General features: G+C 45.3%; 1 protein-coding gene across 1 annotated transcript; it reads right to left on the bottom strand.

The window, feature by feature from the left end:
* Positions 1–3,619: 3,619 nt before the first annotated feature.
* On the bottom strand, positions 3,620–5,662 carry LOC143304351 (uncharacterized). The gene is made up of 5 exons (XM_076626809.1): positions 5,577–5,662; positions 5,293–5,499; positions 5,077–5,212; positions 4,142–4,938; positions 3,620–4,067 (listed from the first exon to the last, which is right to left on the bottom strand). The coding sequence occupies exons 1-5, from the start codon at positions 5,660–5,662 to the stop codon at positions 3,620–3,622; spliced, it is 1,674 nt and encodes a 557-aa protein (XP_076482924.1).
* Positions 5,663–19,063: the final 13,401 nt, after the last annotated feature.

The following is a 19,063-nucleotide window of genomic DNA, read 5'->3' as shown; positions in this document are numbered from 1 at the left end:
TATTCCAATGATAGAATTATTACAGTCTTGACAATTGATCACGGCGGTTTGGCACTCGCGACACTAGTGACGATGGTCTCAGGCTCAATAACGAATCCGTGGCCAACGGGATGACAAAAGAACGTACTCACAAAGTCTAAGTCTGATCCTTTGTTAGTAAAACGTGAAATAATCACTGATCGCGAAGATGCTACTCTTTAATCAATGAGATCGCGCGAGAGAATGACTTTCCCGTCCCGATGATGCCACAGAGGAAAACTATAATGGGGTGTGTCTAAGGACACGAGATCATCGGATTCGTCGAGGAAAGCCTTCGTTTAGGAAGTAAGGGAAATTGACGTTGCTGCTAATTGGTCAATCTCCATATCGGTGGTTAGAAAAAGATGCTAGCCGCCCTCGAGGGAAAGTTGCTAGTGGGAAACGCCGCTCGTTGAAAAATATGTCTCCCCTATCTTCCCGTAGTTGGGACAAAGACTGTTTGTCTGTTTGAAGGACTTTAGTTAACTAAACCTTAAGATTTATAACGGGCCCTCGGGCTAGCCGAACATGTACTGCGGAGACGCATCGACATCTGGCAATGATCTTACTCGAAGAATAGGGTCTGCGTGTGTCGAGCTACGGGACAGAAACCGTTGGAATGTTTAATGCCACGTGCCGCTACAAATCTTTCTTTTAAGGAGAGCTATAGGGTTACTCAATGCTTTTGTTAGACGGAGGGTTCGTCCCGTTGACCGCGGCTACGTTCGGCGACTAATTGTCGCCTTGAGCCCAAGCTCATTGTCACAAGTCTCAAACAAATACAATTGGGTAGAATGACGGCAAATCGTTTAATTACAACTGTAGATATTAATTACAATGTTTTTATGGATTTTCCCGAGGTTTCAGAGGGAAGGCGCCGGTGTCCTCTTATCTCCGACATATATGTCGGGTTCACATTATGATTAAGGTTAGGGGCGTGAAGCGAATCTTCATTTGGATTAGACATTGTTGTTATGCAATAGAGAAGATATTTACTAGTGCAAATATAATTATTACAGAATTTGATAAATAGTCGTGATAATTAGATACTCGAGACGCTAATGACAATGATCTTAGGTTCAATAAAGAAACCGCGGTTAACGGAATAACAAAAATGCGCTTTCTTCCAAAGTCCAAGTTGTACTCAACTTGCTTGTCTACGGTACAAGTATTACTGAACTAACTCTCTGTTAAAACGTAGAATATTCACCGAACGTAAAGATGCTGTGTAACTCGCTAATGCGACCTCACGAGAGAATGACTTTCCGTCGCGACGATGCTGCAGAGAACTATAATGGGGCGTGTCTAAGGATACGAGATCATCGGATTCGTCGAGAAAAGCCTTCGTCCGGAAAGTGAGGACAAGTGACGTTGCTGTTAATTGGTTAATTTCTATGTTGGTGGTTGAAGAAGGATGCCAACCGCGCTTGAGAAGCATCGTTCGTGAGAAATGCAGATTTCCTGTATCTTCCCATAGCAGGTGGTAGATTTAGGGACTGTTAGAATAAAGACGGGTCCTCAGGCTAGCTGAACATGTACTGTGGAGATGCATCGACATCTGGTAATCATCTTGCCCGAAGAAATAGGGTCTTTGTGTGGCGAGCCACGGAACAGAAACCGTTGGAATGTTTACTGTCGCTTGCCACTACAACTATTTTTTTTAAGGAGAGCTATAGAATTTCTCCATCCCTATGTTAGGTAAAAACGTTCAGCGACTTGTTGTCGCCTAGAGTCCAAGCTCACGATCATAAACCTCAGGCAATTAGAATCGAGTTAAATTATAGAGACTAAAATATTGATGGTTTTCCGAAGAATTCCAAGGGGAAAGCCCCGGTGTCCTCTCATCTCCGATATATATAATGTTTATTGCCCAAGAAAAATATAAATTATATATGTCACAATAAACAACGAATTTCAGTTTGAAAGTGGTTTTGGTAAAAGTACCGCTACGCGACGGTACGACGTAGTCATACCATATTTTGTGTTGGGTTTACATTTTTAACATTACAGTTTATAATTTAATTTAAGCCGCTCAAAAGCGGTACTTTTATACGATATTGTCTTTTCTTTCTTTTCCTGTCCTGAAAACTTGTTCGCAAAACAGGACCTACTTTTACAGGATGGTAACAACAGGACGGTGGCCTACTTTTAGGTCCTGTGGGGCTGAGTAAATGGTTGGCGCAGGAGTGAGGGGGGCATGCCACGAAATGACTTTTACACAGTGATTGCGTAAAGATACCGCCTATAGGCTCGAAGCGTAGCCCATCACTGAGCAATACTAATCCGTCGTCGTCACTATGTAAGCGGTCGTCGTAGAGTTCGATAATGTTCACTCATCATTCGTATCCGGGACGCAGTAGATTGCGCGTTGTACAGGAATTTACTTAAAGTTTTAATTTTTCTATCCAGAAAACTAACTTTCTATATTAAGTTTCTATAAAAAGAGATAGATTTAACGTGGATAGAGTTTTTATACATAAAGGTTTATAAAATGAGAAGATATTCGCAAGTTTTATGTAAATAATTGTAAACTCTGACCTTCCGGTCGTCCCACTTTGAAACAGGAAACCGTCTTTCTGATTTAACGTTGTTTGATGTTTTTCTCACATCTCTGTAAGAACTAGGTGACTTTAGTCACATAGGCGCTCTTAAATGTAAACGAGCCACAGAAGGACGACGTACACGGTTTTTTCTAATTTCAACCGACCTCTAATTTAAATTGCTTTACGATATTACATTCGGCCTTTCCTGACAATCACATCTGCCCTCAGATGTGCTCATCATCGCTGCTCGTACTTACATCACTATCGTCAACATTCCACCACTTCATGTGATCGGCTGCCGTGGAAGTTGTACGTGGCCTTTCGTGCTCGCCCTCTCGCTGCACTATGTACCGGTCATTTCGCAGGACTTTTACCACTCGATACGTCCAAGAAACTTCGGATGCAGCTTTAACCCGGGGCCGCCTTTTTTTCTTTTTTTTTTTTACGCGCGCGAGGAGGAGAAAATGCATTTACGCATACCCAGTGACCCGCGTTACCAGGTTATGTGAGACTCCAGATGACATCGTCATACCCACTAAAAACCCCTCCTCTTTCCTCTGATTTATTAGACACGGACAACGCCAGCAGAGCCGATCAGCATTCATCAGAGTTGTCCTGAACCGGGTCGCCGCATATTATCGTCGCGTACTGGTGCCGCCCCTCCTATTCGCTGACTCCATCGCCTTCTCCATATCCCTTCTATATCTCAATATGCCCTTACAGAACTCTCTGAACTTCCTCCAGTATTCATTCCTGGTGACTACAGTGTCCACCAAGTTGCCCACGCTTATCCTGACACCCAAGAAGTTCTCCAACTCGATTCTTCTGTCGATCCATTTAGGGCACGCAAATAAGACATGCTCGGCGTCATCATTCGGGTCTCCACAGTCCCAACACTTCGTGTCGACCTCCTTACCGATCCTCTTACGGTAGCTGTTGAAGATGCCGTGTCCCGTGTGCATTTGCATCGTGAAGTGATCGATGTCTCTTCTATTCCTGGCGAATATGGTCGCATTACTTATTAATCTCCTGGTCACATTATCCTTATTATACATGCTTCATTCCGCCTGGCACTCCGTTGAGGCCTTCTTCTTTACTTCTTCCAGATCTTCTTTCTTTTCCGCATGCCTCTCAATCACCTCCTCTCCAACAGCTAGGGTCTTATAGATATTCTTTCTCTCATATATCCCCTTCAACATTCGCACTTTAATGTAGATTGGTAAGTTCCCGGTCAATACACAAAGCGCAGCGAGGGATACGGTGCGGTAGGCCGTGGATGTGATGCACAGGGCAGTTCGTTGAGCCCTTTTTATGATCTTGTTTTTCTCGTACTTCATCGCATCAGCCCACACAGGCGCACCGTATGCTATTATGGATTCCCACACGCTGTAGTATAGCCTTCTTGCCAAACCAGGCGGACCCTTAATATTCGGTAAGATTGCTCGTAATGCTCCTATCTTGATGCCCGCTTTATCGCACACCGAGGCAATGTGCTTGCCAAATTTCCTATTCGTGTCAATCATGACGCGAATTTAATCACCTGTGTAATCGCGTCCACTGTACTCCTTCTTCTCCTGAACCCATATTGTCCCCTATGAAATGAGTCCACCCCCATACATCGTTCGATAATCAACTTGAGACATTTCTCCCACACTTTCCTCAAGGCCGGAAGTACGCTTATTGGGCGGTATGCATTAGGGAGCTTAGGTTCCCTACCCGGTTTACTGGGCAATATTACTCTCGCTGTTTTACAGCATCCCAGGATCCTACCAGAGTCCGTAATACTGTTAATCACCTTAGTGATAAGCTCTGTTCGGTTGTTTACTAGCAGCTTAACAATATCACCTGGGACCCCATCTATTCCCACCGCCTTCTTTCCATTTATTCTTCCAATGATTTCCTTAACATCTTCGTCCTCAAGCTGCTTCATGTTATAGGTGATATCCTCCCTGTCATGCTCTTCGACCTCCCTTAGCTCCGATCTGCGTCCAATAATGAACAAGCCTTTTAAAATTTCTTTCACCTTGTTAACAGGCATGTCATTTGGAAGCCCTTTCTTGCCACATCTATTCATAATCGTGCGATACGGCTTTCCCCACGGGTCCCTTTCTAGTATCTCACAGAATCCGGCCCAGGCTCTCTTTTTACTTCCAGCTATTTTTTTCTTCAGCTGCCTTCTTAGCCCCTTATAGTTACTAATAAGGGCTTTGATCCCACTGTCCTCCTTCCTCCTTGCTCTAGTTATTTTCCTCAATGCTTTGTGATCCTGAGTTCTCAGTTCTGCGATCGTCTCATTCCACCAGTGATTGCTGTACTTCTTGTTTGTCGTACAGCTCACCTTCTTCAGTATCTTGTCACAAGTTTCCACCATACATTTCTGCAGCAGTTAAGCCTTGTCCGCGTCGTCCGTCGTATTAAAATTCTGTACGTTAGCGATCTCGTCAAATTTAGCTAAAAATATGTCGGGTGCAAGACCCTTCGTCACATATTTAAAAAATTTAGTTCGATCACTTACGGTCCTCGTTTTAAACGTATGAGATATGTATAGGTGATCCAATGCTGTGAAAGCATTTAAAACCTTGTTCCTTACGTGGAGGTCGTTAACCATGTTTGTTGCACTGATTATGTCAGGGCAACTCGTCCTTCCATTCCTATAAAACGTGCATTTATCGTCCAGCATTATAGGGAACACGCCGTAACCGCACAGGGTTCCATCAAAATTCTTCCTCGCTTGTCCGTGGTTTGTCCTCCCCAGCACATGGACTTAGCGTTGAAGTCGCCAGCCACAATCACTTTCTTGTTTCTGCTTACACCTTTCCTTATCTCCGATGCAAGCTTGTTTATGTACGTCATGTATTCCTCAATCTTGATATTGGGGGAGCAATAACCACTGAAACAGAGGATATCACCTACACCAATACCCACTAGCCCGTCCTTCCTGTAGAAAAGCGTTTCATTCGGTGCTCGTTTTTTTGCGTGACCCAAATCGACGCAGCACCCTTAGTATCGTTATACCAGTAAGGTAGCTGCCTGTACGGTTCGGATATTACCACATCCGGTCTGGCCTCGATCGCGTTCTGGCACATTAGATCCTGCGCCATCCTACATCTGTTTAGGTTAATCTGGAGGATTTTCATCTCCTCCCTTGTCTTCCCTGTCGTAACATTCTCCTGTAACCGGGGCACGTCAGGGACCCCGTCACATGGTCAAACCTAACACCCGTCTCCTTGCTACATATCGCGCAGCACGGTAAATTTGGGCACGCTGCTATCGTGTGGGAAGGGACCCCTTCCTCCGCACTTCCTACAGACCTCCCTTCCGGGGCTCACAGCCTTACACTTGTTTGAAGTATACCCGAACATGTGACATCTATAGCACTTTGTCACAATGGGCAACACCCTGACTGTGGCTATTGTTAGGCCCGTCCTAATCTTAATATTGTCGCCGCCTTTATCGATGTACGCTTTTGGCAGAACAACGATCGCTGATTGCGTGCCCCACGGCGCCCTTCTCATCGCCATAACTTCCAGTTCCCCGATATCTATGATTTTAAGCTCTTTCTACAAGGATTCCACGAGCTCCTCCTTACTCACCAGCGGACCCACTTCCTTTATCTCCACCGACACCTTGTCTTGTAAGGGCGTCGCTCGCACCTTATTGCCAATAATCTCATTTATCATATTGGTAGCGACTTTCACCTCGCAGTCCGCCCTCATTTGTATAAGGATGTCCCCCGCTCTTGTTTTACGAATGCCCGAGCTTTCCTTAAGGACATCCTTCGCCGCCGTAAGCTCTTTATATGTTTGAAGCCAATCCTTACCCTCTCCTACTTTGATAAGGATGGCCTCGGGCCTTCTACGGGCTCTCAGCATCTTCGGCCCTCGGTTCTCGGTAGACGTCAGCGGCGGTGGTCCGCGGTCCTCTTTGTCATTTCTTCCCTTTTCTTGTATCCTACGTTTCCCCCTCCTGCTCCTTTGGACCATCCACTCGTCCCCGGATTCGCAGGATTCAACATATCTGGTGTCCATAGCACCCCTCCTCTTTGAATCGCATACCTCTGCATAAGAGGTATCGCCTCTTCATATTCTCTTGTTATACTCCTTGTCTTTGATTTCCAGCGGAGAGACCGTCTTCCTTTTGTTTCTGGATTCTGAGGACAACCCTCTTCTGCTGTCCCCGTTTCCCCTTCCTATCTCCTCCAACAGAGGAGAGGTTTGTGTGAATACCCCTACTTCCTCAGGTCTCTCCACTCTTCCCCTACCTCTCCTTCCTTTCTTGTGTACCATCGTCATAAGCTTGCCCCATACTTCATCCGCCTTGCTATTAGCCGCGGAAGTAAGCTCATGAATTTTCGGATCCTTCTTGGAGATGAGGTGTAGTCTTCTTACCGCCTTTTTCAGATCCTCGTAGGCTCCCTTCATGAGCTCTACCATCTCCTCGATCTCGACAGGCTTGACCATCACGCACTCCTCCACCTTTTGTTCCGGGGTTTTCTCGACCCTCCTTGCAACTTTCGACACCGATTTCATTTGCGTCTCTCTCAGCCTTTTCAATTTTCCTGTGATCGACGTGGCGCTACAGCTGCTTTCCGCCCCTTCGGAGACGCTACCCTCGTTGCTGTTTCACTCGTTGCTTTCGCGGCGATACTGGACCACGTTACCATAGAGGTGCTTTTCTCACCTTTAACTCCTCTCATTACGGGAACCAGGAAACTACCTCTTCCTGTTGCAATCACCGTCACTCTCGGTAGCGCCCTACCGCTACTTATACTCTGGATGCCCAGGTCCTTCTTTTCCATTCCTTCGCTGAAGTCGTCTCTAAACTCAAGGAGTTTTGTGTTCTTCTTGGGTGATCGAGAACTTCCTTTACTCCCTCCACTCATCTTCGCGCCGCCATTCGCGACTTCACCGTCGCTCTCCTTGCAGCTATTATGGTCCCCGGTCGTATTTACCGAACGAGAGGAGGTCCTGGAACCGACCTTCCTCTCGTCGTTCGCCCAGTCGTATGATGACCGTCGGGTCGAGCCTGGCACTCTACTCGAATCACCGACGGGGTCTGGAGGTTCCGAAACCTGGAGGCGCCGTAATTGTTTTCTCTTTATTCAACTTATCCATATTGTTAACTTGTGTTCAAGTCCGTGGAAATAGCCATAGTCGTCAACAACCTTGCTCAAAACCGTCCAAATATATCCACTCGTAGACCAAAAAGTCGCCAAATCGTCAACCAAGCCTCCCATAATCGTACTAATAATAATCACTAATCAATAAAATAATCAGTTACGTGAACGACTAATAATTAAATAATAACCAGTAATGCCTAAGGAATACTAAAAATCATATCACTAAGTAGTTAATAACTAATAATAAATAACCAATAACGGTTTATAAACAAATAAATAAATAATTAAATAAATGCACCTCCAGTTGCGTTCTCCTATTAGTCGTCACACAACTCCATTATATCTCCACGCCACGCAGCTAACCATCATTCATTTGCTTCTTATTTACAAAAGGGATCCCGGCTCGAGCAGCATAATTCGATAAAATAATGAAAAGATATCTAAATAGAACTCTCGTCGACCCGACTTTATTTCTTCGTAATAAGGGCTTACGCCGAGCCGACCATATGTTCTCTACACCCGCCTGTGAGGTGGCGACGCCACATGGCGACGCAGCTGTGGCGGCACGGGCCACGGAACTTTTCAACGGCTCCGGATACAAAGCGCGACGCCGCCAAAGCGCAACACCGACGTGCCCAATGAACCATCGATATCTTCACACTCTTTCCGCCGAATTCTCGGAAGAGCATACACGTGCCAGCACTGGGCTACGATATCGATGGGCTACGAAGGGAAGAATCTGCGCGATCCGAAACAAAAGCACAGGCAGTCTGTCTTACGCCATTAAATGTGTAACTCCTCGGTATTATTTGCATAGCAACGCGTCGAATGATCTCTCGGTGTCTATCGTTATTTGTTAGTTGTTACCAATTGTCTGTTAAGTGTAATTGTTAATTGTTAATTGTTAACTCTGATTGTTGATTAGTTCTAAATAAACTATTGTTCGTTAAAAACACCAAGAGTAGTTCCTTACGCACCTATCACCATACCACCTCACAGCGAACCACATCTCATGCGCGTCACGCACGCTAGCGCGTGCTTCCTAGCGTTTCAACGGGCAAGATGGCATTAAATGCCTCCCACGTGCATGTCTTAATTAAATATTACGCATCGCGCGACCGTAAAGTGTCGCGGCCCTACGAGTACAAACATCTAACAAACAAATGTACCTCGTCGTGTGTGATCATATACTGCGTCAATTACCAATTACCAATTGATAATTTCCCGATTACCAATTGATAATTGTTGACAACTTTTACTAACTTGCATCGGCATCGAGGCGTAACAGTGCGTCTATTCTCATGCCATTTTAATCCTCCTTCGTTCATTGTATCCAATGAAGAAACATACGAAAAGGTACTTACGCGATCCGCCTAACCACTAGCAACTCGGCCGCGCGTGGCATGACCCTCTCCTCCGTCATTGTCTACAAACGGCGCACCATCTCACATCCCCCGGTATCTCATCTCTAATTACCGGTATTATGACCCCACACGTTAACTCCTAATAATTTCTTACAAGTTCTTATGAGCAGTAGGCAGTAAGTACCCGGCTTCCTCGCCAACTGATATACCCACTAGATTCATTCTCATTTTATTATCATAGGTATCAATCCTGCAACGCAAAGTCTATGCAAGTGTCAACCTTATTTTCTACTTCGCAGAAGCAGATATGTCCCCCTCATTTGCTTATAATAAGAAAAAGTAAAAAGTAAAAAGCAAAATGTAAATAGTAAAAAAAAACAAAAAGGAAAAAGCACTTAAAATGAATCGACATAAGTAATGCAAGCACTAAACAAGAACTGAACAATAAACAAGCACTAAACAAGGAAAATTGCCTAATATATATATATAAAATAAAGTAAAGTAAAGTAAAATAAAATAAAATAAAATATCTCCCCCCCCCCCGGGTTTAAAGAAAAACACCATCTCACTTCAATTTAATATATGCCGTATGAAACCATCTGTCCCAATACTCTTTATTCTGTATTTATTTACAGGTATCGCACCTCCTTCGCAGTAATCACTACTTCATACAACAGGTACATCCCTCTCACTGGCTTATAATAAATAAGAATACAAAGCACTTAAACTATCTCATTCGCTTATAGTAAATAAGAATACAAAACACTTAGCACTAGTCAATCGTTGTAAAAAACCCATCACATATTAAATAGCTACCAGCTAACCTTATAAGGCACCATTTCATATTAACTTAATAAAAGTAAGGTAGCAACCTATCCCCATAATCCTCGTTTTTACCTATTTTAGGTATCGCCACCTCCTTCGCAGTATACACACTGCTTCACAGAAACAGTTGAGTTCCACTCAATTACTTATAATATAAAAATACAAACCAGTTAACGTAGCCATCTTTATAAGTACAAGTCACTTAATCTAGAGAAGTAACTTGCTATAAATATACATAGCTACACAGTCTAGGCTAGAGGAATCCATCTCAATGTCAATTTAATATAATTATTGTAATAATTATTGTAAACCCCCTGTCATATTAATCATATTCCATCCTTGTTGACAGGTCTCGAAACCTCCTTCGCTACACTACATCCTCATCGGTTGGCATTATCTACCTCTTAAGGGATAGTACAATCATTCTTATGCTTACACTGAAAATTTAAGATAACAAAACGCATATAGGCACATGTACTACCTAAATAAATAACACTACCCATCTGATTCTTATTTGTAGGTAATCACCCGTCAACGCTCGCGCTCCAAGCACGTACCGATATTGGATTTCCTCCACTAGAACCTTCGAGTTCAGCCATAATAAACAACTACATCCTTAACACGGCAACTATTTATCATTATATCATAATATTACTTAATTTTACACACGCTACGAGGAACATAACCTATCCCGTGTCTGCCTTCCTATTCCAACTAATTCTGAAATCCCAACTTTTCGCACATCTTATCCTTAAACTGGATTGCTTATCGAATAAATAATCCTTCCACCTGCACATTTATATGATAAAATATCTTTATTATCTATGCATCGTAGCCACAGAAAAACTTCTCAATCGCTTCATATTTATCATAACATACCCCACTTGTACCGCCAATATAACCGCTATAACCTCAACTTAACCATTACGTTTCCTTTAACAATACTAGTAATTATATACGGTTAAAATGCCCCATTTAATTACTATAATACAACTGTGGCGAATCGGTATCAAATGGACGCAGACAGGTCGAGGCATCAACACGGCGCAACACCTCCCGGGCGATCCGCTGGTACCAACCGCCAACACTAGAGGGCTACGACGACAACGAGTCTGTCTAACTCGCTAGCGGTCGAATATACGAGCGATTGATACAAATACCGCACCTAGCGAGACTCCTTCTACGTCTAAGGCAGGGACTACCGGGCATAGCCTTACTGACGAGTCCACCGGAGTCCCGGGACGAAACGCACGACTCCCTTTTCATCCGCCACACAACTATAATGCAAATACGACTCCTTATTGTCCACTAATAGTCCACTGCTTCGTTTTCAGTATTTGATAGTATGTTATTGTCTTTTTTGTCGTAACGTGTTATCTGTTATTTATTATACTTATATCAAATATGTAGAACACCCCCCACAATAACACTATTAGGAGCTCTCAATACACTTTATCTTATTATTATTATACGATCACACACGACTCATTATGCACTAAAAATATACGAAAATATATGCCGTTGGCGGCAACGATCCAAAACACGTCCGTCCACCTCCACGTCTCGAGCCGACTCTAGACCAACAGAGATACCTTTTTTTTTGTGAGGAGGGGAAAATGCTGTTACGCATACCCAGGGACCCGCGTCACTGAGTTATGTGGGTCTCGGCAGATGACGTCGCCATACCCACTAAAAACTCCTCCTCCTATTCACTGCATTGAGGTACTCGAGGTACCAACCCGGTACAATCATTCGACATTACTTCGGGTTGGCCTCTACTTACGCGTAGCCATCTTCATCGGCAATCTTCTACGCTATACTTTTCTCCTCCTGCTTTCTCTTCTCCGCAGAGCCTCCACCTCCCTCTCCTTGTTAAGCCAGTTTGTCATGACCTTAGTACACATATTGCTAAATTTCAGCCATAGCCGCTCCTCGGCAGCCAGCTTCTCCACGATCCGGTTCTTTATTCTACATTCTTCTCCTATCTCGGCCTCCAACTCCGCGCGCTCCCCAGTCCATCTAGGGCACCAGAACAGCACATGTTCGGCATCGTCCACGGTGGCTCCGCAATCCCGTGTGCCTCTCTTTCCCCATCCTGTGACGGTACCAATTGAAGATACCGTGTCCAGTGAGAATCTGCATGACGTGGTAATTGACGCCCCTCTTCGTTCTGTAGAAGATCAACGGATCCTCTATCAATCTCTTAGTCCAGCTGTAGGGATTGTGGAATTGTAGGGATTCCACCCTCCATCTGTCCTCTTCTTCGGTCTTCAGCCTCTCCATCTCCTCGTACTATGCCAGCTCCGTTCCCTCTGCATTCCCGACGATCCTCCTCTTCACGCCGTACTGCTTCCACCGCAACCACGCCTTGATGTGTGTGGACATGTTACCCGTCACCACGCACAAGGCTCCATGCGACATTATACGGTAGGCGGTAGACGTACGGATCATCGCCGCCCTCTGTGCCCTCTTGATGATATTCCTGTTCTTCAACTTGTCCAGGGATGAGGCCCATATAGGTGCACCATACAGGACCACCAACTCCCATACCCCATAATAGAGCCTTCGGACCGCGTCCCTAGGCCCATTCACGTTGGGGAGCAGGCCTCGTATGGCACCCAAGAACCATTCCGCCTTGTCACAGGCCGATTCGAGGTGGGGGGAGAACCCCCTAGCAATATCCAACCAAACTCCCAAGTACTTCACTGTCTTGCTAGTGGAGATCTCCCCCCCCCCGTCCCCCACGTCGTAGTTAAAACTCGTCGGTATCCTCTTCCTGGTTAGGAGGATAACCTCCGTCTTCTCTCTTGCCAGATGAAGTCCCACGTCGCTGCACCAACTAGTGGCCGTACTGATGACCGCCCTTATCCTGTCCTGGATGCCAAGGAACTCCCTGGCCTTAAGGAGTACCGCCAGGTCGTCGGCAAACGCCACGGCTTCGATGTCCTTCTCCCGGTCTCCAAAATTCCGTCGTACACCCCCGCACCGACCTTCCTCCTTACGATGCCGCCCCGGCAGTGCGCCATGATCCTCCTATCGGCCAGGTAATCTCCGATCAACCCCTGAAGTCGTCCTGGCAACCGCCTCCTTCGCGCTTCCTCCAGAATATTCTGCAGCCTCAGCGTATTGAACGCGTTCTTCACGTCAAGGACGACCAGAACGCATACCAGGCCCTTTCTTCTGCAGTCCTCTGCAACCGCGACCGTCCTGTTCAGGGCTTCGAGGGTTCCCTTCCTCCTCCTGAAGCCAATCTGGTGCTTGTGGAAGGGATCTCGCTCGATGCTCCTCTCGATGAGTATCTTCAGTGTGTGCTCCCAGACCTTGCTCAATGCCGGCAGTATACTGATCGGCCTGTAAGCTGACGACAGTGTCGGGTCTCTGTTGGGCTTGGGTATCAGCACCACCCTAGCCACCTTCCATACTGCCGGTATGCTACTGCAGTTGTTAACTCCATTGAGCACAGCTAGGAACACCCTCGGTCTTCGTTCCGCCAACAGTCTGACTAAAGTACCGGGGATCCCATCCACCCCTGCAGCCTTCCTAGGATCGCATTTCCCGACAGCCATCTTTAAACCTTCCTCGTCTATCCGCAGATCATCGGCTCCGTCGAGTACCGCAGGTGGGGCTAGTCCGATTCCTTGCCTACCCGGTCGCGGTTGCTGCCCGGTAACGAAGAGGTTGTCCAGGATACTCGCCACCTTGTCACCTCCTAGGGGCTCGGATGGTGCCGACCGCACCGATCTGCTCCTCACCACTCGATACGGCCTGCCCCACGGATCCTGGTCTAAAGTGGCACAGAACCCCTGCGAGCCGCCACCGCTCGTTGTCCTCTTCTCCTGCTCCCGCACATTGCGCTCCTTAACGTGGCTGGCTCGCTGTTCCACCAGTAATTGGCTCGTCTTTTCGCCCGCGACGTGAACTTCTTCCTCAATGTCTCGGCACACTTGCGCTCCAAGGTATTCTGTAGCCTTTCGCCGCATGCCGACTCGTCGCTTTTTAAAACGTGCTCCGCGTAGACAACGTCGAATTTGCTCACAAAGCTATCCGCATCGATCTGCTTCGTCGAGTACACGAACGCCCCGCCAACCGCCCTCCTAACGCTGCTCGTAAATACGTGTAGTATATAAAAATGGTCAGAGGCTGAGTACCAATCCAAGACGGCACTCCTCCTCCAACTCAGCCTCATACGTCGATCGATACACAACACATCCGGGAAGCTAGTCCTTCCATTCCTCAGGAAGGAATAGTTCCCCGTCGTCCTAATCAGTACCAACCTGCGCTTCGTGATCACGTTCAACAGGCATGCCCCCTCCGTTCGGTCCTGATGCCACCCCACACTCTAGACTTGGCATTAAAGTCGCCGGCAACCATTAGCGCCGGTGCGCTTCTCCTCCCCTCCTTCAGAACCCCGTTTAGTTCCCTCCAAAAAAGCATCGAAAATGCACCTAGTCGTATTCGAGGAACAGTACCCACTGACACAGAACGCGTCGCCGACCCTGATTCCTACGATCCCAGCCTTTTGGACCAGGGTCTCGCTCATCGCGTATCTACCGTTAAACAGGGTGACCCATGCGGATGCATCCCCGCTCTCGTCGTTAAACCAATAAGGCAATTGCCTGTAGGGCTTAGAGATGACCACGATGTCCACCCTGCTTTCACACGCGTACTGCATCATCAGGTCCTGCGCCAGTCTGCACCTATTTAAGTTAATCTGTAGGACTCTAATTGAGTCCCCGTCTAAACTTCCTAACTCCTAGGCGCACCATCAGGCACGCCAGCGAACCGGTGATGTGTTTCGCACGGATCACCTCCTGCCCCGAACACATCGCGCATCTAGGTTCCCTATCGCAGTCCTTCATGGCGTGTTCGGTACTCCCACACCTCCTACAAAGTTCCCTATCCGGGCACACCACGGTACATTTCGCTGCCACGTGCCCCAGCATGTGGCTCTTGTAGCAGCGCCGTGCGCCGGTAAGCAACCTAACTGAGGCTATGGTTAGCCCCTCAACCTCCTATCCCTATCTTCGCTCGGCACCCCGTTAGCAGGGAGGACCACCACCGCGACCTGCGTGCCCCATGGTGCCATCTTCAGGGATTTCACCTCCACGCTCACACTGTCCTTGATCCCCCATAGCGCTCTTATCTCTTCCACCAGTTTCTGATCTGCAACGTCGCCCTATTAACGATCGCGGCCACCTCCGTGCTGTCGCTTAACGCGGCTCTCAGTCTCATCGCCGCCTCGTGCACCGACACCGTCCTGTCGAACTCTATCAGGGTGTGCCCCGCCCTCGTTCTTCGGACCCCCGTGGCTCCCTTCAGGGTGCTCCTAGCAGCCAGTATCTTCTTATACGCCTGGAGCCACTCCGAACCTTCCTCCACCTTTACCAGGAGCGCCTCCCTCCTTCTTCCATCCCTCGGTTCAGCCCTATCCTCCGGGGCCACCTCTCGACTATTCGTCGGGCGCGCTTTCGGAGCCTCCTTTATAAGGGAGCTCTCCTCTCCCTTTTCCTCCTTTCGAACTTCGTCTACACCTCGGAGTCGTCACTATACTCCTCCTCCATCCTGGCCTTACTGAACGTACTCCCCCAGGCCTCCGCATAAGAGACGTCGCCTTTTCGAGGCCTCTTACGCTCCTCTGTCTTCGCCACCTCGGCCAGCGATATCCCTTCCCTCTTGGAATATCCGTCCTCGCTGGCCGTCGTCACCCTACTGACCGCTTCATCGACAGGATCCCTCCTCCTCTTCCTCCTCCTATCCTTGTGCTCTCCGCACTGCTCCAGGGACGATAGAATACCTTTCATCATATTCCCTACCTCCCTGATATCCTCGCCTTTGTTCTTGTCTACCCTGAACTTTTTCACAAGGATATCGGTATCACGGCCTCGATATCACGACGTCTATATGACGGCGTCGCTCGTCATCGTGTCATCCCTGACACTGTCGTCCGCTTCGCCAGGCATGGTCGCACTCGCCTTTTTCGCTACAGAGTTTTTATCCACCACCCTTCTCGCCAGCAGCTTGGCGTAGGCCAGTGCTCTCGTCGTCACTGGCGTACCGAGGTCGCCGTCCCCCATCCCAGCGGAACCCTCCGAATCTTCGATTACTCCTATCTCGGGCCTAGCACCGCTCGGAGGGCTCCTCAGGGCCTTCCTACTGGGCCTGAAGGGGTCGTTCTCCTCATCCCCCCTACTCCTTGGTACCACCGAAATGGTGACGTTCTCCCCTATCCTTACATCGGACACCACCCTCGGCTCTTCTATACTACCCGCCAACCTCCTACCATAGATTAATAGAGACTCCTAGCGCACCCTTAAACACATATTCCACACCTGAAATACAACCATTACGAGAATTATCTCAAGACACCGATTCAATCATCTTCGAAGCAAGGCATGTAAGATTCCAAAAGGGCATACAAAAGGGAATACTACGCCGAAAATAAGAGTCTGGAGGACCAGCCTAACTCTAACACCGGGGGAATGTAACGTCAACAAATATCACCAATACCGACTCAGCCTGGGGCCGCCCTGCGTCCTTTCGATCGCCAATAGATCTCCCGTCCTTGACCCCCACCACCGCGAGCTGTCTCTCAAATAGAGAGAACCAAAATACGATCTTCTGCTGCTTCAGCGGTGGCACGCGGATGGTTTGCAAAATCGTAACCGTAGTCGTATTGTTTCGACATCCTTAACGCGCTCAGACTCACAATATTAATTTCGCTATCTCAAGATCGTGGAAGTCACCAATGTGGAGGATTAGTCTTTATTTGGTTGAGCGAAATAACGAAAGCGAAATATTGCTGTCGCAATCCGTTAAATATATCTCCAAATAAATAAATAAATTACAGACGAATTGTGAATGGCTAGTACAAAAATATATTACGAAATGAATACCCGATAAATACTCGGAGAAACTTTGTAGATCACTTCGATAATTGTTTACACGAATAATGCTCTTCGACTCTGTTCGATGAACTCCTTCGCTCGTGATTGCGTCCGTTTATTTATACTGGTCGGGGGAGAACCAGAAAATTCGAATTCGTCTACGTTTGACGGTTGTATGTAGCGGCGACATTGTTTTGTCCGGAGTTTATTTGTTCTTACATTACTTGAAACCTAACGGTCTTGATACTCCGAGGCAAAACAACAACATGAGTCACCCTCGATTCGAATCGTTCTGTAACTCATGTGCCGCTACAGATATATTTTTTTATATTTATTTATTCAACTTGTACCTTACAATATGTCCATTCGGCAAATCTTTCTAATTTTATTGCTAATTAATATGGTCCATGCAGTACTTAAGCCATGTATTTAAGTTTTTAAGTCTTCATTTTGCCTTTTACTTTTATTTACAATATTTTGTGAGTAAACAATTAGAAATATTTTTTGCATCACACAGGACGATTTTAGATGCGGGTCTCTGCATAAATCATTCTGTATGGTTATGTAATTATTTCATTCTAACGGGTTGCAATTAATCGTAACTGATTCTCATATGTAAAAGCACGATTATTGAAACAGCAGATTACGTATAGAGGTTGTGTTGTATTTACAAGAAATATCTTACCTTCTTCCATTGTTCATTTACATTTCCCATTCTTTTTTTTCGATACACTTTTCTTGGTTATGTTTTAGACTGGCATTACAATTACAGGACATGCTTAATATTTATATAAGTTTTACAAGTTTATACTCTATAAGTTATGTGTGTTGCGCAAAACATGGAAAATCGCTGTAATTAATTATGAAAATTATTGAAGAAAATCTAAAGTCATAAAAGGAATCCTATTACATTTTTTATTAATTACTGTTGAGGTATTTTGAAAGCAAACTAACAGAGTACAAGTCTACACAAAATTTCATTCTTTCACTAAATTTTGCAAGTAAGTAAGTGTCCCTTCAAGGAAAAATTTTTAAATAATAATGAAATTGACAGAATTCTGCTATTACAGTAAACAATTACACCGTCATAGAAGTTACAAAATTTGTTAGTAGAAATGGAAAGATAGCAACGTAATTGCTTAGAAGTGCTACAAAATATAAAACAAGAAAGAGCAGAGAGCAGTCTCATTGGTAAAAAAGGATTCGCTAAAATAGTAGGTCTTGCGATAAACCGTACAATGTATTTTGCAGCGATATAAGCATTTGCAACATGCAACGCTACGACCTTAAATATCATTCACATCTCAACATAAAGAAAAACGTATAGAGTTCATAAAGATATTTGTACAGTATACAATGTAGAAAACAGTAAAGAAATGCAATCCGTCTAGTTGAACGGAATTGTAGAATATTCAGGAAGTTCCTAGCCAACAATATATTATCTTCTATATTGTAATTTATCGTATATCGACATATGTTGGAGATATCTATAACAAATCAAAAGATATAGATATTGGTCATCATATCATCGAAAACTCCATGCAGATTGGACAATGACACAGCAACGGTTTGAACTTGTGATATATATTTATGTGGCGGGGAATTTGAATAATTTGGCAGACTCGTAAATAATTATTAGTAAAAAATAAAAGAAAAAATTTGCGGTTTGAAGTTTGACACAGTAACGGGAAGAAGATGAACAACGTGATTCGCTTAAAACGCGCAGCATTATATACAGATACATATATAAAAAGAAGAAAACTATAACGATTCCAATTTTTCGTTTGTGCACTCAAATCACATAATCGCGTGAATAGCACACAGTTTTGTAACAACTTTACTTAAGGAAATGGACCGAATTATTTTTGTCAGATATGCGATGCAGTACATCAATTTTCTAATCACGAAGACGAGATCCTCCTTATTTCACAAACGAATATATTTGTATACTTCGAATGTAGAATCATGCTTTATCTGTAAGGAAACTATATCCAGAATTTTAACTTGTTTCTCTTAATACAAGGATTGTGCAATGTAATATAGCAACAATAATATAACATAATATCAAGTTTCAATTTGGATAAACGAACAAATGAAACATTTGCTTATGTAATACAAAGAAACCTATACGCAGTGAGGTCGCAATCGATGGAAAAGGTTGTAAGATGCAAAAACTTCTTGAAGAGAACTAATGAACACCTCAAAAATATTTGAAAATTGAAAATCTTATGAACAACCTACTTTTCGATAAATATGCGGCATTTACTACAGACGTATTTGCATTTTCTTGTACAGAAAAATGCAATTTGC

Source organism: Bombus vancouverensis, chromosome 2 (genome assembly GCF_051014615.1).
Source record: "Bombus vancouverensis nearcticus chromosome 2, iyBomVanc1_principal, whole genome shotgun sequence".
NCBI classification, from domain to species: domain Eukaryota; kingdom Metazoa; phylum Arthropoda; class Insecta; order Hymenoptera; family Apidae; genus Bombus; species Bombus vancouverensis.
Note: the sequence above shows the minus strand (reverse complement) of the source record. Positions and strands in the feature narration are given on the sequence as shown.